Raw genomic sequence first — 20,401 nt, forward strand, 5'->3', positions numbered from 1 at the left:
GTCTAAAACTTTAACTTTTGAGTAAAAGAGAAACCACCCTCCTTCTACCAAATTTCAGCTAATTGAGATGTTTCCCTCAATAAGTCTTTAAAATTGTATTATACTTGATTTACAACGTTCTATCAATTTCTGCTGTACAACAAAGCAACCCAGTTTCTCTCTCTCTCTCTCTCACACACACACACACACACACACACACACACACACACATACACACACACACACACACACACACACGTATATATACACTCTTTTTCTCTTATTATCCTCCATCATGTTCCATCACAAGTGATTGGATATAGTTCCCTGTGCTATACAGCAGGATTTCATTGCTTATCCATTCTACACGTAATATTTTGCATCTACTAATCCCAAACTCTCAGTCCATCCCACTCCCTCGCCTTCCCCCTTGGCAACCACAAGTCTGTTCTCCATGTCTGAGAGTCTGTTTCTGTTCTAGAGATAGATTCATCTGTGCCATATTTTAGACTCCATATGTAAGTGATAGCATATGGTATTTGTCTTTCTTTTCTGACTTACTTCACTTACTATGAGAATCTCTAGTTCCAACCATGTTGCTGCAAATGGCATTATTTTGTCCTTTATGGATGAATGGTATTCCGTTGTGCATAGGTACCACATCTCCTGAATCCATTCATCTGCTGATGGACATTTAGATTGTTTTCCATGTCTTGGCTATTGTGAATAGTGCTGCAATGAAAACAGGGGTGCACACATCTTTTTGAATGAAAGTTTTGCCCAGGAGTGGGACTGCTAGATCCTATGGTAGTTCCATATTTAGTTTTCTGAGGAAACTCCAAATTGTTTTCCATAGTGGTTGTACCAATTTACATTCCCACCAGCAGCATAGGAGGTTCCCCTTTCTTCACTAAATAAATCTTAAAAGGGCAAGATGTAGTGTTTTAAGCGTAGAAAAAAGAAACTATGTATCCCTGATTCCACATTTTAGCAATAAATTTTGGAGGAAGGAATTGTCAAGTATAAAAATTGGGTTAGAAACAAAGAAGAAAGTTTACACACACAAGAAATATCTTGTGAGCTACTTTACACAAAAACATTGGGCTGTAGGCGACCTTCTTATAATCAGTTCTCACGCTGCTCTTTCAATCTATTAAGGTAGGGTTAAAGACAACAGTAAAAATAATTCCATGTTTTTTCATGGAAAATAGCTATGGATATGAAAGCTTTTTTAAATAATTATGCATTATACATGATCACATAATGCAAATGTATAGATGAATAAATAAGATCACTGACTAAAGAAACAATGACTTTTTTCCCTCAAGTAAGCCAATACACAATAAAGTAACTCAAAATGTTTTCTTAGTAAATATAACTCCTCCTAAAGCAATGCTCTTTAATTATAACATATTTGTGAAATGTTAGAAAACAATGACAATCAATTCAGAGTCTCTGACCTCTATGAATATTTATCATATTTTCCTCTAACAAAGTGGCAATCTCTGGGAATATGTAGCTTAAGAGTCCAGCTTCACAATGAAATAATATTTGCTATTTGCAATAAGATCAGATGGAGTTTACCCAGCCAGTAGTCCTGATGTCTTCTTTTCAATAGACACACAACAAACTCAAGTAGGAAAACTGGAGGATGATTTCTTTCAGATGTAAGGTAATTACAATTTGCTCATAATGTAATTCAGTGACTCAACTATGCTATCATCACCTTAACACAGAGCTACTATATGATGTGTTTATGACAATGGATGGAAAAGCCATCAATATTAACTTCTCGTGATTATCTGCATCTCTTTTTCACATTTTATGACTACCACTTAAGGGCTCAAATTAGATATAAGAAAGAATTTCTAATAGCCAGGGTACTAAAAATAAGAACAAAGGTAATAGAAACATCTTAAAGATCTTTTAGGAAAAGCATGAACATTCACCCTTAGGGATGATTTGATATTATTCTACATGAAAGAAGAAATAGCAGAAAACTATGCAGGCCTCATCTACCCTTGTTCTTTTCTTCTTCTATTTTCTCTCTACAATCATAGTTCTCTATAACCACCACTCTCTCTTGTACTAAGTATAAAATTTCAAATTTGCTACGTTATTAGAAATAAACACGTATTCTACTTGCTCTCATTATTATCAAAATAATGTTACACTGTTGATTGAAAATTAATCTGAAACTGTCTTAAAGCAAAATTCTCAAGGCCCTGTCTAAATTAGGTGAAGAAATGATATTTAATTAGCTATATGCTTAGGTATGTATGCTGTGTTAATCTGTTACCTAAACAAGGGGGTTATCTTTTACGTAAAATGAAATCATGTGTTATTTATGCTTACAACTCCCTTGGAAATGCAACAATAGTAACAACATGGATTAACGGCTGGGTGGATGGATATGTTATTGAGTAAATACAGCAAAAATATTAAAACTGTAAAACCTAGGAGGTGGCTATATGGACATTTATTGTAAAATTGTTTCAACTTTTCTATATTGTTTGAAATTTTTAATGATAGATTGTTGGGGAAAATGCAATCATATTTGAAACATTTTAAATGGCAAGGGAGAAACCAAATCACACAGAATAACTCTGCAGAAAAAGATGAGTCTTCGAGTTACATCTGTTCATCTGTTGAGTTGGAGAGGAAAAAAGATTGCACCTTTACATTATCTACCTCCAGAAAAGTCCTCCAAATTCATCCTCCTACTGCGAAATAAAGGCAAACAGAAAAGTTTAAGAATTCTATAATGAAAGTAAGCTCCTTTGACTAAATTTTGGAAAGTCAAACATGAAATTACTTCTGTATCTAAAAATACAATTCTTTTCTACTCAGAATAACTTCTATTTCAATATAGATTTCCTCAAAGGAGATAAAGCCTTCTTTTGGATTACTAATTATTCTTATTGGAAATGTCCTTTCCCTGTGAAAATCTAAAAACAAAAACATGTTAAAAAAAAAAAATGACCAGTACAGGGAGTTCCCGTCGTGGGGCAGCAGAAATGAATCCGACTAGTATCTGTGAGGATGCAGGTTCGATCCCTGGCCTTGCTCAGTAGGTTAAGGGTCTGGTGTTGCCATGAGCTGTGGTGTAGGTTGCAGATGCGGCTCAGATCCCCAACTGTTGTGGCTGTGGTATAGACAGGCAGCTGTAGCTACAATTCAACCCCTAGCCTGGGAACTTTCATATGCTGCAAATGCAGCACTAAAAAGCAATTAAAAAAAAAAAAAAAAACAGTACGTTGGAAAATTCACCTGCTAAATAGTATGCATGGAAGTATATGTGATGTGTGTCATAAGGCTTTCAACATAAATGACTTTCTAAAGTGTGCTAAGCAAGGCATGTTTATGTTTGATAATCCTGTCAACGATTTTTCGGTAATCATCCAGAGCATACCACTCCCTGCATTTCATAAAGACAGAAAAAGACATCATAAGAAATCACCTAGCTATTAATGGGTAAATAATGGTCTAGTTAACATTTATTGAATACCTGCTATGTGCTGAAAACTGTGCTAAGCCTTAAGGATGAGAATATGAGTAAAATACAGTTCCTAATTCCATTAAATTGATGGTTTTGTAAAGAGAACATACGTAAAAGAATTACAAAATACTTAAATTGATGATAAGTCCATGTATGAAGTGTTACTGTAATGAAAAGAAGATACCTAACCTAGCCTGGGGATCTCTAGGGCTGCTTCCTGAGTTTAGTCTTCAAGAATGATAGCAGTAATTTAGGCAGGAGAGAATGGGAGCGGGTATTCCATGTTGAAGTGGCTGCCTGACTAAAGGCAGCGAGGCACAGAGCAGCATGCGTGGGCGCAGGGGTGAACTGCTAGAGGAAAAGCTCATGGGATGTATTGGAGACAGTTGTCACATCATGGGTGATTTTGTGGGATATGTTAAAGGAGCCTGGACCTTCTCTTGGCCTCAAAAGGATTTAGAAGGGGAATGACATTTTCAGATTGTTTCTGAGCTAGATCTCCCTGGCTCCTGAAAGAGGGATGTATGTGAGGGAGACATGCTGACAAGCTGCAGGAGTGACATAACAGGACCTGAACCAAGACCGTGATGGCAGGTGTGGTTTCTACCAAGAAAAAAACAGCATGATTGTCAAATTAAAATGTGAGGTGACTTCCAGGTATCTGGCCTGGATAAGCGCCTAGAGATGACAGTGTCTTCCAATCAAAGCAGATAACAGAGGAAAAAGCCAAGTTGAAAGGTTAAAAGATGGATTCAGCTTTGGATGTGTTAGATTTGACATGCCTCCAGGTTATCCAGATGCTTTCCAGCAGAAAGTTAAATACAGGATGTTGAGGAGGGGTCTGAATGGGAGGTTGAAATTTGAGTCTGCAAACTATTAAAGGTAACTGAAATCATGAAAGTGAATAGTCAAAGCTTTGTTTTTGTTTCTGACTTTAGCCATTCTAATAGGTGTGTAGTAGTTATCTCATTGTGGTTTTGATTTTGATTTCTCTAATGTCTAATGATGTTTGGCATCTTTTCAAATGCTTATTTTTCTATTCATGTATCTTCTTTAGGGATGTGCTCAATTTTTTTTCACATTTAAAAAATTGGGTGTTTTCTTGTTATTGTGTTTTGAGAGTACTTTATATAGTCTCGATGTAAGTGCTTTATCACACATATGCTTTGCAAATATTTTCTCCCAGTGTATGGCTTCAGTGTTTTTTTGAAGACCATAGCTTTTATCTTGTTGGGGTACAATCTTATCATTTTTTTTTCTTGCATCATGCTTTTGTATTGCACTTCAGAAATATTTGGAAGTAGGTCACCAATATTTTCCCCTGTTTTCTTCTGGAAGTTTTATGTTTTCCACTTACATCTATGAGACATTTTGAGTTTAATTATGTACATTGTGTGAGGAATGGGTCAATATAATGATATTGGATAGAACGGATCATTAAGAGTGTACGGAACAGGAGTTCCCCTCCTGGCCCAGCAGAAACAAATACGACTAGGAACCATGAGGTCGCAGGTTTGATCCCTGGCCTCGCTCAGTGGGTTAAGGATCCTGCATTGCCATGAGCTGTGGTGTAGGTCGCAGATGAGGTTCCGATCTGGCACTGCTGTGGCTGTGATGTAGGCTGGCAGCTGTAGCTCGGGTTCAACCCCTAGCCCGGGAACCTCCATATGTCGAGGGTGCGGCCCTAAAAAGAAAAAAAAAAAAAAAGAAAGAAAAAAAGAGTTTATAGAACAATAAAGTCAAAGACTGGACGGAATTCGGGAAGAAGAGATAAAGCCAAGGCCAAAGGAAGCAGAGTTGAGCAAACAAGACACAAGCCATTGTCGGAGAAACACAAGGAACACTGAGTAATCAACGCTATCTTGGATGAGGTCACTAGTGACCTCAGGAAAAGCATATTCAGTCAAAACAAATAATTTCGATATTGGAACTACTTCTAACCAACCACTTTAAGAATTCCCCGTGGAAGCACTAGGTCTACATTTGAAATCCCTTAGCATTCTTAAAGGTCACTTCTCTGGGCACAGGAGGGTCTGGGCTTCCCGGCACTGACAGTGAGGATGACTGAGGCAGATTCCAGTCACGCCACTTGGGGCACTCCAGAATGAGGGCCTGGGGACAAACCCAAGGAATCACTGCCCCGCTGGGAAATCAGAACCGACACTCATCACCAGGTCTTCCAGGCTGTCACCTCACCAGGGAGGCAGCTGGTTAAAATACAGTCGAATGAAAAGGCGAGGATGGGAATGTGTGCACTTGGGCAATCCCGGAGAAAATTAGGGAAATTCCTTCCTCCCGCCCCCCCTCCTGCGTCTGGAGGAGACGCGGAAGGCGTGTGGGCTCCTCGGCCCAACCTCGCGGGCGGCTCTTCAAGGGTAAAGAGCTTCTGCACTTACCGGTCCCAGGCTGGGCATGTTTAAGCTAGGGGGATAGTGGGCCGGCCTCGTCCCTTCCCAAAGGCCATGCTGAGGTCACTGATCAGACTCCCCCCGTCCGGCTGACCTTACGCCTTCTCACCCCAGCAGCCTACGTACGGGTCATTCCTAGGCGCGGCGAGTCTCCCCGCCCAGAGCCTGTGGGAGCCACCCTCCCAGCTAGTCGTAAAGTGCCGCGAAGCGCCGGCGCTTTACGGCACCGTAGGTGAGGGCGACGGCGTGGATCCCTGCTCAGCGCACATCCTCTGCCTGGGCACTGCTTCTGGGGAGCAGCGGCTATTAGGGAGTTGGGAAGACAGGGCCCCAGCTACGATTCTCCCAACGGTAACCATCTGTCCCTAGGTTTGTGTAACAAGAGAGAAGGCGGTTAGGGTTGTTTAAAAACACTCCAATCCTTATTTAAAAGGCGTGAGATTAGGTTCTTAAACCTCCCTCCTGTGATAGGCGGTCCCTCCCCGAGCTGTTTGGGTTTTCGTCTTGGTGTTCACCTCTAGATTTTTGGTATCGTCGGTGTAGCTGGCACTTGATTTTCTTGTTCATTTCGTCCTGCAGTCGCCCTCCCCCTGGACTTGGAAATGCTTTACATGATCGGTTTGGGCCTGGGAGATGCCAAGGACATCACAGTCAAGGGCCTGGAAGTTGTAAGACGCTGCAGTCGAGTGTATCTGGAAGCCTATACCTCAATCCTGACTGTAGGGAAGGAAGTGCTGGTAGGTGCCCAAGGCTTTCCAGCCTTCTAGGAAGAACGATATCTAACAGCTGAGTTTTAGTATGCTACGCCGTACCGACTTTTTCACGTCTGTTGGTTTAAACCGATTAAAACACATCCCGTACTCGTTACGAATCTGGGTATTACAAAATTGGGAGTCATACACCAACCAAGTGATTTGGAAAAGGAAAGGGACCTTTTTTTACTCTACAAGTCTAATTGTGTGGCTTTTTCCATTAAATAGGAAAGGAGAATTGCTTTACACTCCTGGGGATGGTTATCAGAATCCGCTATTTCATGAGATAGCCAAGAAATCCTTTCTGAGTTGAATGCTAATGAGGTGCTTATTCAGCCTTAATGAGTTGGTTATGTATTCAGGAATCGAGCTGAAAGCTTATCCCTTTGAAGTATTTCCATAGAGAACGGTAATCTCCTTTCTGTCTGTATCCTATCCTGAGAGAACTTACCTTTAAATAGACATCTCCCAGTTAAGGCTTATACCCATACACTTGGGTGTATTGAGTGAGCCTGGATCTTAGTAACCAGGGAATTTGCTAGTGTATCAAACATTTACCTGGTTCTGGTTAAGGGCTCAGTAAATTTTGGAGGAAGGGTCAAGTTCAGGTTCATTGTCAAATTTCTTACAGGATTTTAGCATAGTGTCTGGCACAAAAGTGTTCAGAAACATGGTTCGTTAATAGATATATTTCCAAACATCACTATATCTCAGTTTCTTCATTTGTCAAATGGAGATAATAGCTAGTTGGAAGGCTATTAATATTATATCATTTCTTAAGGTGATGTATTTGAAAGTGCTTTGCAAATTGAAGTGCTAACTAAATGTTAATTTTGGTTAAGACTTTTTAAAGTATTTTTTTCCCCAAAAACATACTTGTAGAATTATTACCTAAAGGGTCAGGATCTAGGGCTGGGCCCAACCTCACCTACAAGTAGATTATGTGTACTTTGTTAAAGTGCTAGAATTCTGGAGTTCCCTTCGTGGCTCAGAAGTTAACCAACCTGACTAGAATCCATGAGGATGCAGGTTCAATCCCTGGCCTCACTCAGTGGGTTGGGGATCCCGCTTTGCTGTGAGCTGTGGTGTAGGTCACAGATGCAGTTTGGATGCCGCATTGCAGTGGCTGTGGCTGGCCTTAGCACAAGGCTGTGAATTCTACCCTTAGCCTGAAAACTTGCATATGCCTCAGGTGCGGCGCTAAAAAGCAAAAAAAAAAAAAAAAAGTGCTAGAATTCTGTTCCTCCACAATAATAAGTGCTAATGTTTTTTGAACACTTCCTATGTACTGTTTTAAATCCTTCACGTGTAGAACAGGTTTATTTTTCTGTAAGTATTGTTCACATTCCTATAGGCACAGAGAAACTTACCCCAGGTTATACAGATAGTGAGTGATACAGCCAGAGTATGAACCAAAGCAGTCCTCAGTTGAGAGCCACCACTTGTGACCCATCTGTGTCTCTGTACTCTTAGGGATAGATAATAGCTTCACAAAATAAGACCTCACAGAACACCCACAGAGAAGTTAGCATTCAGGTAAAGTGGTTCAGTCCTGGGTGTTAAGGTATAAACAAGTACAGACATGCCTTATGTAACTCCGTGAACTCTCAGAACCCCTTTATATTCAGCTACTTCCTTTTTGCCTTTAATTTCTAACTTTTTTTTAGACAAATTAATGTTAAAAATTGTTGAGAGGCGCTCATACAGTCTGGTCTTAATAACTTTGGATCATTATTACAGAGTGGAAAACGATGGGAAAATTCTGTTTTCTGTAATGAATATATACTTTTATCACTAATTACACAAAATAACTTTTTATATAGACGGCACAGATGGATGTTGCTAAAAAAATTTAGAATTCATTTGTTCTTATATTGAAAGTTATTATTTTCAAATTGCCAAAAAGGTGGTATTATTTGTATGTTCTCTATTATTCAAAACTGCTGTGTTCTCTATCATTCAAAACTGTTATGTTCTCTATTATTCAAAACTGCTTAGGATTGTGATTGGAGGGACAGGAGAGGACAGTAAAGAACTTTGCATTGAGAAAAACCAGGCCATCAGCTCTGACCTTCATTAACTTCATATTTACCCTTACCCTAAATCTGAGTCTGTCTTCCCTCCAGTCTTAGAAAATGACTTGTAAGATGAGGTTTTCCCTCTGTTCAAGTCTAACACCATTTAGATGGGTTTTTCCCAAATTTCTTCTCTTTTCCTCTAGAATTTTACTCCTATCAATTAGTCTTTCTTCTTTATGTTTGATTTATATTAACATCCTTCTCCTCTCCTCCTAAAACCTCATTCAGATACAGTTGATCCTTCAATAACTTGGATTTGAGCTGCACAGATCCACTTGTATGCAGATTTTTTTTCCAGTAGTAAATACTATAGAACCACTTGATCTGGGGTTGGTTGAATCTGCAGATGTGGAGGAACCACAGATAGAGAGGGCTGACTCTAAGTTATACTTAGATTTTTGATTTTGATGAGAGTTGGCACCCCTGACCCCTGCAGTGTTCATAGTCAACTGTATTGTCCATTCTGAAAACTCTTTTCATCCTCTTTCCCCCATAGTTATTATCATTTCTATCTCTTTTTACAAAGCTTTTTGAAATAGCAGTATACTTCATTGTTCCCCACTTCCGCTCAAGTCTCAAGACTCCTACAAGCTGACTTCCATTCCTCTGAAACATGTCTCTGTTTGTTGAACAGTTATCTAGTAGCTGAGAACCCCAGAGGATAATTTTGAATTCTTATCTATTTTACTTATTTTGATATGGTTGACTACTTCTTGAAACTGGCTTTCAAGACATGACTTTCTCTTGGTTTTAGTCCTACTTTTTTTTTTTAATTCTCCTTTGTAAGTTCCTTGTTTCCGCATTCCTACTTTATTATTACTATTTTTTTTTTTCCTTTGGCTGTGCCTGTGGCATGTGGAAGTTCTCAAGCCAGTGATTGAACCCAAGGCAAAGCAGTGACAACCCCATATTCTTAACCACTAGACCACCAGGGAACTCTTCCCCATATCTACTTTTTGTTTTGTTTTTAAGATTTTGTTCTTGCATTTGTTTCTATATGCTACTTTGAACCTCTGTTCTTCTGTGTTTTGACTAGGTAATATATTAAATAGTTCGAAATTCAAAAGATTCTAGAAGGTATATACATCACAAGATTTCTATCTCAATTCTTTCTGGAGGCAGTTATTTCTAATTTCTTGTATATCCTTCCAGAAATAGCCAAAACTAATTTTAGCTTTTAGTTTTTACCCTCTTTCCCCATATATAAACTCCACAAACTTAAAACCAAGATTGAAATGTCTTCATTTTCACAAAAGGAGAAGATTAGGGCTGAGATTGTACAAAAACTGCCTAGTCAGTTATTGAATAATATATAGTATAAGTTTAAAATCATTTGTGAAATGGTGGTGCCTGATTTTGTGTTTTGGCTTTTTTTTTTTTTTTTAATCTCCTTTTTTTTTCTCTTAAGGGCCACACCTGCGGCTTATGGAGGTTGCCAGGCCAAGGGTCAAATCAGAGCTGTAGCTGTTGGCCTATGCCACAGCCACAGCAGCACAGGATCCCAGCCATGTCTGTGATCTACACCACAGCTCATGGCTATGCCAGATCTTTAACCCTCTGAGTGAGGCCAGGGATCTAACCTGCAACCTGACATGGTTCCTAGTCGGATTTGTTTCTGCTGTGCCATGACAGGAACTCCCTTAATCTCTTTTCTTGACCCTGCCTAGCTTCCATGTTCGCATAGCACATTCGGTGTGGTAGTTAATTCCTCATGAGACAACATCTCCATAGGGCAGAGTCATGTGTGTCTCTTTCACCACTGTTTGCCAGCATCATGCATAGACCTTGGCATGGCGGTTGTGCACAGAAGTATTTTTCAACTGAGTGAGTGAACAAGTAAATAAATAAATAAGTAGTTAAATTAAAAATAGGGTGGTACCCATCTCTTACTGCTTTTATTATCTCTTCCCTTTTTCAAACATTTGATTATATTGAGGTGTTCTCTTTAAGGAAGATTTTATTTTTTATTTTTTAATATATAATATTATAACTTCCTACCCAACAATAATAGCATAAATATTCTTCTCAAGTGTACAGGGGACATTTTCCAGAATAGAGCACATATTAGAGCACAGATTGAGTCTCAACAGGTTTAAAAATATGTCTCATATAAATTACCTTTTCTGAACACAACAAGTGAAGTTAAGAATCAACAATAGAAATAAAACTAGAAAATTCACGAATTTGTAAAAATTTATAAACAACCCAGAGTCTACTCTTAAATTACCAATTGATCAATAAAGGAAGCTTTTTTAAAAATAAATATTCTGTCATATCAATTAGATAGTGAAATACTTTTCTTGGGTTAGGATAAGTGATAAATGTGGAGTGATGCATGATACAGGTCTTGAAGAGAGCGGATTTTCTGTTGTTAAGTCATTTATAAAATATTGGTTACGACTGCTGCTAGCATTAAGCTGGTAGCATGTGACTCCTTGATCTTTAAGAAATGTTAAAAGTTCAGAAGAAAACGTCGTTTTTTCTGATGTTTGATTTTCACAGTAATCATGTGTGTGCTCTTACGTATGTGAGTATGAATATTCTGCAACTGTTAGGTCAGCTGGGACAAAATTAAAGCAAGGTATATAAAAATGAATGATTAAGAAAAGCTTTGTAGTAAAGTGAAAATAAAACATTTTTCATCTGTAAGAACATTGTCACTGAGACATTCTGGGACATTATCTCTAAGAACATATGCAGAGAAAAGGAAAGGATCTTTTTTCACATTTGGGGAAGTTTCTGGTTAAGTATTTGTAAATAATTATCACAGTTAGAACTATAGCCTTTATCTTCAAATGCTTAATTTTTTGTTGATTTACTCATTTGCTTGACAAATATTATTAAGTAGCATATACTCTTCCATTATAGCAGTCTTCATAGCTTTTGAATATGACATAATCCTTAGGACTAAAATAAGCTCAAGTATGTAAGAGATAGTGTTATTTATTCGTGCATCCACTTTTACCTTATTTGAATTATATATTACTGAATAGGAAATCAGTTATAAGATTCATGATCTTGCTTAATGGCTTACCACATGACCCTTCGCACACTAGCTCACTCTTACTTATGTGCTGCTGCTCCAGTTAAGGTCAGCCTCTTGGGTTTGATCTTTAGAGTTGAACTTCTGGGGATTTGTTCACAAACCGGTTTGTATGGAGACTTCCTATATATTGAGAATTCTTTTCTTTCTCCTGCCTTTTTTTAGCAGGAACTAGGAAATACAGTTTTAAATGAGTCTTTCCTGCAATTATAGAGATAAGTTTTCTGGGTCTGTAAACAGCTATATCTTAATTTTCTATTATTTCTCATTGAAATTACTTTTATTTTAGTGAGAAACCCATAGGTTTTTCTCAAGGAAAACTTAATAAAACCAGTTACCAAGTATGTTTATAAATATTGTTTAATATGTTTATTTTGTACTGTTGTGTTTCTGAAATAAGGCTCAAGCATACATGTTCTCTCTTCATCCTTCAGTGTTAAGCCCCATTCTGTTAGACCCAAATTTAAAGCTTAATTTAAAATGCAAAAAGCCTCAGATGTTAGGAGGTCTACCTTCTCTTGGGATATTAAGATAGCCCCACAGACCGAGTTTAATTACAACATGATACAGAATGTTAGCTCACTGATGAGTCCTATTCCATGGTCTGTGTTTGGATGGTTGCCAAGATTTGCAGCAGCCCCAGACAATGGTGGTTTTGTGTGTGAGTGTGTTGAAATGGTCACCTGCTGTCTCATTTTTATATTGGACTTAAATCTATAGGAAGAGTTTTATGGAAGAAAATTGATTCTTGCCGATAGAGAAGAAGTGGAACAGGAAGCAGATAATATTTTAAAGGATGCTGATATCGGCGATGTTGCATTCCTTGTAGTTGGTGATCCATTTGGGTGAGTCAAAGCAGATATTTTGAGCTTTAATTTATTTACTTTTTTAATCATTAAGAATTATTTTATTACATTTAAAACTTTATTTTCTAGGTTCTGATAGAGGCCTCTGTTTACCTAGGCTCTGTCTAAAATTTTGTAGTTTAAGCCTATGTTGTCTGAGATTAATGAAGAAAATTGGCTTGGAAAGGTTGTCGTAGTCATCATGTATCACTTACATTGGTTATCAAGTGTCAACTCTAAAGTTTATATTGTTGCTTCTGCCTTTTTTTTTTGTTAGAAAGTCACTTAGGGCACTAAATAACTTAACAAGCGTATCATTATTACATTAGCAAGACTCGAACCTGCTATTTATTTTGCAGGTAAATGCAAGTGCTTTGTCCTAGGGTTTTTTCTTTTTACTTTTTTAATCATCTACTATTTCACAATACTGTTGAAACTTTACTTGCCTTGAATTTATTATTTTTATCATTTCTCAAGCCTCAGATTTCAGTTTCTTATGTCCATTGGGGGCTCCGTTCTTCCCTATTACTAAAATGATGGGCTCCTGCTTGTCTCATCAGGCATCATCAGTCTCTCATGTCAAGCCAAACAGAAGAATTCTTTGTCTCCAGCTGCTGACCCAAGATTTATGTCACATATTTAAGAAACATAAGGGCAATTAAATCACTATGAGCCCACCACCAAGGATATTTTTCAAAACAATGGAGTTACATGTGCATATGTCTGTCAGAAAGAAAGTAGTTTTATATCAATATGAGGTGCCAGAGATTATGTATCATTATTACACTTGGTTGCAAATGGTATCCAGTCACTGACAAAGTCCAATAGACCAATGCTGCTTGCAGGCTGGTGCCAGCCCACACACTTACTAGTCCATGATGCAGTAACAATGGAAATTGAGGTTAAGCATTTAGAAACTTTTATAGCAATTTTACAAAGTACTTTTGTCTCTGCTGAAACTAATAATAAGAATTTGGAGCTTGTATTTTGTGTTATTTTGTATTTTATTTTCTAATAGTTTTTTTTTTTTTGCATTTTACATGACAATTAAAACTTAAAAAAAATTGTCGTTTTGCTACATTTTGAGAAGCACTAATATGTTTTTTGTTTTTTTAAATTAGAGTATAGTTGTTTTACAATGTTGTGCAATTTCTGTGGGTCAGCAAAATGACCCATTCATACATATATATATATATATATATGTATATATATCTGTATATATATACATATCTGCCCCAAGAAACTGGATATGGTTCATTGCTTATCATTCTAAATGTAATAGTTTGCCTCTACTAACCCCAAACTCCTAGTCCATCCCCCTTCCTCCCCTCTCAAGTCTGTTCTCTATGTCTGTGAGTCTGTTTCTGTTTTATAGATAGGTTCATTTGAAAAGCGCTGTTATTGATTTTTCTTTTACCAAGCTCTTCATTTATTTCCTTTTCTTTCCACTCTGGCAGCCACTATTCTACTTAATCCAAGCTCTCATTATAATAGTTTAATATAGTAGCCTTTTACCTGGTCCAAGAGAGTGTCTTAACTCATTATCTATGTTGTGGTCAAACTCATATTTGTAAATCCATAATTTAAAAATCTTACCCAGGGTCAAAATTAGACTGTTATTGGCTCCTTTATTGGCCAGACCTGAAAAATACTGTCCAGTCTGCTCTTTTGCTGGGGTCCTGCCACCCTTGTACTGAAACCCACATTCACATCACCCAGTTGGCAGCACCCCAGTCATCATGCTTTCTTACCATCACACATTTGTTCACACTGTTTCTTTCATCTGTAATACCCTTTGCCCTACTTCTGTCAGAAACCAAACTATTTTTCAGAGCCCAACTCAAACATCACATTCTGTGTGAGCTAGTTCCTAATTACCCCAGTCAGAAGTTACAGCTCTCCCTAACTGCTGACATGCCATTCATATTAGTTTTTATATATTACCTCACAAAGTATTTTTATGTGTATATTTCCTCTTTAGATTTGTAGGCTGTCCTTCATGTTTTTATCTCCCTGGCTTTCTTCACAATTTTTGGCTTAGAGTAGACATCAATTAAGTATTAAGTGAAAAAGTTGTTAATATTTTGCCTGAGGTTGTGACCGAAGAAGACCAGGTGTCTTCTTGACTGACGTTTATCCATTTAGCTAATGTCTTGTGAACACCTATCTCATGGCCAGCATTCCTACATGCTGAATATGTATTAGATGACTAGATGTGGGGTTTACAGTTTAGTAAGGGAGGCTGACATCAGCTGAAGGAAAAAATAATAAATTTATATCAGCTGAAGAAAAAAAATTTTAAAAGATATGTCTGTAAAGAGAAAAAATAGGGACTATAGGGGACAGATTTATTTATGCAGAGTCACATGGAAAATTCTTTATGTGGAGGTGACATTCAAGCAGGTATCTGAAAAGGAAAAGCAGAAGGAAGAGCATCCTAAGCAGAGGGAACAGCAAGTATTCTACAGAGGGAACAATAGTAATTACAGACCCGAAAGGCCAGAGTGATCGGAACACAGTGAGTGTAGGCAAAGGGGACATGAGGAGCAGTGAAAGAGGTAGGTGGGAGCGAGACATCTGAGGCCTTGGAGGGAGTAGGGATTTTGTTTGAAGTACAGTGGTAAACTTTGAGAGGATTCGAAGCAGCAAATAGTCACAACCTCATTGACATTCTTAAAAGTTCACTCTAAATGCTTGGGCGAATGGATTTCTAGGGTGGCTCTGGTGAAAGCGAGAAAAAGACAAACTGGGAAAAATTTAGAAGGAAAAATGCTGGTAGATAAGGAGAAGGAAAGAGGTAAGTCTTCAGGGATTCTGGCTTCATAACTAAGTAGTTGATGGTGCCATTTCTTGAAATGATGAAAGCTAGCAGGGAAAAAGGCTGGGAGAAACGAGAATTGGTTTTGGACCTGTTTTAAACTTAGGATGTCATACAGACGATTTGGTATCTGTTACTGGAGTTCAAGGGAGGATTGATCCTGGTTATATGACTTTTTAAGTCATCAATATATAGATAGTATTTAAAGCTAGAGGAATGGAGAGAATCACTTTAGTTAAAGAACAAGAGCAAGAAAAGAGGACCTAAGATGGATCAGTCTCTAGGAAACTGGCATTTCATGGTCTCTCAAGAACAGAGGAGGAGGAAAACCAATAGAGTGTGCTGTCACTGAAGCTGAGAGGAGAATGTTTCAGGAAAAGAGTGCTCAGGGGAGTTCCCATTGTGACTCAATGGAAACAAATCCCACTAGTATCCATGCGGATGCAGGTTTGATCCCTGGCCTTGCTCAGTGGGTTAAGGGTCTGGCGTTGCCCTGAGCTGTGTGGTGTAGGTTGCAGACGCGGCTCGGATCCCTCGTTGCTGTGGGTCTGGCGTAGGCCGGTGGCTACAGCTCCGATTCGACCCCTAGCCTGGGAACCTCCATATGCCGCGGGAGCGGCCCAAGAAATAGCAAAAAGACAAAAAAAAAAAAAAAAAAAAAAGAAAGAAAATGAGGATAGAAAAGTGTATAAATTTAAGGGCACCATGTTTGGAGTTAGTTTTGGCTTTATGGAGGAGTTGGTGCTTGAGCAAGGTCTGGCTTAACACATGAAGATTGTAGGGTAGGCTGAGGGGGTAAGGGGTGGAAGGGAAACCTCAATGTAAATGAAAAAACTGAGGCCCCAAAAAAATGCCAAGATACTCAGAATCCTTCAGTGATTGCAAGGCCTTAAATTTTTTAAGTTTATCTACTTTTTCCTTCTTTTTGACTATGGCTGTACCAAGTTGTAAAGCTTCTCCATTTGTAAATGTTTTGCAGTATTCATTCTTCATCTCTTTGCTCATGCTTTTTCCTTAAAGCAGACTGTTTTTCCCAGTTTCTGTTTCATGAAATAGATTCTGTAAGACCCAGCTCAGATGCCACTTCTTCCACGAATCCTCCCATATTTTTTTCACGAGTAAGTGCTTTTTTAAAAAAAAAAATAAACTTCTAAACAATTAATTTTCCCTATGTTAGTGACTAATCATATATAACCTTGTATTCAGATTCATGTAATATTTATTATACTTTAGTTTTTTTTATCCCCCCGGATTACTGTTGGGATATAGAAGTTGGAGCCAGTGTGGTAAGAAATACGTAAATTTTAATTGGGCCTTAAGGAATTAAAATTTGGATTAATTAAATTGGTAAACCAGGAAGGGAATAACACCAGAATGCAACAAGGCACTGATAGTCTTCCTTACATATGACCCAAAAATGTACTTTGTTTAATTTTAATAAAAAATTACCTTATTTGAATAAAAGAATCAAAAAGAAGGGAAAACTGTTTAGTCAGTCTTTTTTTTCTAATTTTTAAAATCTTCTAATATTTTAAAATTTAATGTTTTTAAATTTTTATTTTAAAAATATTTAAAATTTGTAAAATGTACCATTTTTGAATGCACAGTTCAGTGGCAGTAAGGGCCTGTATCACATTGTTTGCTATGCATCCTTCAGCATCATTCATCTTCATGAGGAAGATAACTGAAAGCGAGTTAAGTCAGTTGATGTAGGTTTCATCTTTTCCCTTTTATCTAGGTTATTAAAAGGAATGTGGGAGTTAATCACATAAAGAATGTAAATGACTAAAAAAAATACTGCATCAGATCTGATTGTCATGTGAGAGATGAAAGTCTTTCTATCCCCATAAAGAGCAATTGAACAGGGTCATCATTAAACAAATTCCTTCTAAAGATGGTTCTGTTTTGATTCCATTCTATATTTTAATATGCTCTGTAACTATATGTATTTTATAATAAATGAACACATAATTTTTTTAATATTTATGTTGTGTGCCTTTTCCTTCATGGCATATACGCACATACACACGGATGGACTTTTAGTCAGCTTTCTCCTATATGCCTTAATATGGGTCATTTGATTGCTTCCATTCCATGTAATTAATGTCTTTGAACAATATCCAGTAAGTGTCAGCATTATTATCATTAGTACATTTCCCCCTTCCTATCATTTTCCCGTTCCCCTATTTTGGACTATATTCTAATGGTAGAATCTCCAATATAGGTTTATGATATCAAAAAATAATCAAAAATTTGGACATAGACATTATCACGCATGTATTGTCAAAGTACTGTTCAAAAGGATTGTACCAGTTTATAGTGTTTCCATTAGTTCATGGGAACACCAGTTTTGCCATTTTTCTTGCAAATATTAGTGAATTTTCAGATCAGCAGCTATACTTCTGTCAAATATGGAGGTACCATACCTGCAAATTAATGTCGTAAAATAAAATTTGAAAATAAATATACTAAACCTTATACATTTAGATTGGTCACCCTTATGTACTTTATTGATTCCATTCATCAAAGCATTCTTTTTTTTTTTTTTTTTTTTTTTTTGTCTTTTTTAGGGCTGCACCTGTGTCACATGGAGGTTCCCAGGCTAGGGGTCTAATCAGAGCTACAGCCGCCAGCCTACGCCACAGCCACAGCAACATCAGATCCTTAACCCACTGAGCGAGCCAAGGGATCGAACCCACAACCTCATGGTTCCTAGTTGGATTTGTTTCTGCTGCGCCACAATGGGAACTCCCATGAAAACATTCTTGAATTTCAGAGCAACTCCAAGAATGTTATTAAGAAACATTTATTGCTATTTCTGGGCATGTGACACTAGAAACATGTGGGTGTGTATAAGTATATGTGATTTCAGGTAGAATCACATCCCTGGAAATAGTAATAAATTCGTTTTTATACATGTCAGTATGTGCACACACACGCACACACATTTTCCCTGTCACTAGAATGAAGCATCTTCATGAGCCGTGGACTGGGAAGAGTGCCTGGGGTGAGAGCGTTCAGCCCGTGTTTCATACTCATTTCTTTCTTTTTTTATGAAGCAGTGTAATCTAGGTGATTGTGATGATAAAATAACAATTTGTCACAATTTTTATAGAAATCCGAGGGGCTCATTTAATCACATTTATAGCAGTTTCACAAAATCAAATCACTTTGCCGGGTCATTAAGTCTTCGTAGTACACCAACCACATCTGGTCATTTTAAATGAACTTGTGATAAAAAGAGATGTAATTTTAAACCAGGTTTTGTTTTGTTTTTTCCTGGTCATCTATTTAAATAACTCATCAAGTAACTAATTCAGTTTTTCTTAACTCACCAAGTAACTAATTCACTTTTCCTTCAGTATTAAGTAGTAAGATTCTGTTGAAAGTGATATTAAAAACCTTTACAGCTGGCATTTGCATTATTTTTTAAAAGCTTACTCTAAATCAAATTGATGATTGTTTTTATAGTAGTTTTTATGTTATGTGTGAGATTAAAAACAGACTTCCCTGGTGGGCATTTGTCAATCTGTTTCTGAATGCCTCTTGGGCTGAAAGCCCTTGATCTTCCTACTTTGTATGCATCGACCAGTTGACAGGTTCTGCTTGTTTGTTATAGTATCTCAAACATGCTAATGTTGCTTTCCCCAGTAGAGCCTGCAGCTTTCATCAAGAGGGAAAAAGGCCTTTAATAATGCAGTTCTAAATTGATGTGGGGTTCCATTTCACAGTATCCATATTTATATTTACATGTGTTCTCTCTTTACTTCATCTATCTAATTATAATCATTAGCTCTATCTCAAAAAAGGGAAGGCAGCAGGCAGAATAGGCAGGTACATACGTATACACACCGTAATTATAACCAGACTGAAACAGTTATAAATGAAATGGCTCCCAGACAGATGTAAAATCCAGTTAGGATTATATCGGCCAGAACACTATTGTAAAGACAAATATCGACAGGCAGTGAACATGTTCTATAAATTCTGCCTTATACAGAAACAATGCCTTTAAAATAGAGCAGAAATCAAGGAGCAGGTCTCCTTGTGCCATAATTTGGAACTCTACAACAGTAACATTAAGGTTTAAAGGAAACCTAAGAGCAAAAAGTTTGAGAATTGATACTCCAGTTCAATTGCTGAGCTTATACAGATGTCTTGCTGGTATGAACAAGAAAAAAAGCGAATTAAATCTTCTTTTTTCTGTAGCTGCCAAGGCTGCTTTAAGAGTGTTTGAGGTGCAGTTCAGCATTGTGAAGGGCATATGTAAATTTACACTTTTCTTGCCAAAGAGCCCAGATGAAAACCTTGGTCAGGTATCCCAAAGTATTTGAGGAAAAGCTTGACCCTTTGACTTGCGCTCATGAGACGTTACAGCTTTACAGTCTGAGAAAGTCAGCCTTCGTTAGTTAATCCAGCCTGACCGTTTCTCACTGCAGGGCTACAACACACAGTGATCTTATTCTGAGAGCAACGAAACTGGGAATCCCTTACCGAGTTATTCACAATGCTTCCATAATGAATGCTGTGGGCTGCTGTGGTTTACAGGTAATATTGCAGAAGAATGGTATTTTTTTTAGTGACATTTAGCAAAAATGTTTTATTTTCCTGCAAATTCCCATAGGTTTTATTGTATTTCATGAATTATAAGGCAGTATTATTTTATGTAAGACTGTATGTTAAGTTTTTTAACAGTGTATTTTTTATATTAATTTTCCTGTAGCTTAGAATTTTTTCCCCCCTCATTGGAATACATCGTTGAAATTTAGAGAAAGCTTTTAAAATTGTATCCAACTTGTCATACAGAAAAAGGGACTATAGCCCAATTAAATTGGTTAAGTATTCCTAAAATCTTTTTTCTTTATTCCAAATGACTTACTCTGTGTTGCTGAGGCCCGTGTTTTTCTACCCAGTATTGTTTTCTGGGCCATCAAGAGCAGTGTGATATAGCAGTCTTAAAGCAGTCTCTTAAAGATCTA

The 20,401-nt window shown here is 37.5% G+C and overlaps 1 protein-coding gene and 1 long non-coding RNA gene across 6 annotated transcripts in view; one reads left to right on the forward strand and one right to left on the reverse strand.

Annotated features, from left to right (window-relative positions):
* The window catches only part of LOC106508363, a 169,992-nt gene extending 163,931 nt beyond the window's left edge, over positions 1–6,061 (reverse strand). For 3 of the 4 annotated variants that reach the window (XR_002343569.1, XR_002343566.1, XR_002343568.1), the window contains exon 1: positions 5,875–6,061. This is a non-coding gene — a long non-coding RNA (uncharacterized LOC106508363). The remainder of the gene's footprint in view (positions 1–5,874) is intronic. The other variant, XR_002343567.1, reaches the window with a different exon arrangement.
* Positions 6,107–20,401, forward strand: part of DPH5 (diphthamide biosynthesis 5) — a 38,774-nt gene continuing 24,479 nt past the window's right edge. The window contains exons 1-4 of one of the 2 annotated variants that reach the window (NM_001243679.1): positions 6,107–6,237; positions 6,466–6,623; positions 12,480–12,604; positions 19,862–19,970. In NM_001243679.1, coding sequence (NP_001230608.1) covers positions 6,489–6,623; positions 12,480–12,604; positions 19,862–19,970 — 369 coding nt within the window. In that variant the 5' untranslated portion in view covers positions 6,107–6,237; positions 6,466–6,488. Of the gene's footprint in view, positions 6,256–6,465; positions 6,624–12,479; positions 12,605–19,861; positions 19,971–20,401 lie in introns of both variants that reach the window. The other variant, XM_005655461.3, reaches the window with a different exon arrangement.

This window comes from Sus scrofa, chromosome 4 (genome assembly GCF_000003025.6).
Source record: "Sus scrofa isolate TJ Tabasco breed Duroc chromosome 4, Sscrofa11.1, whole genome shotgun sequence".
Classification (NCBI taxonomy): Eukaryota; Metazoa; Chordata; class Mammalia; order Artiodactyla; family Suidae; genus Sus; species Sus scrofa.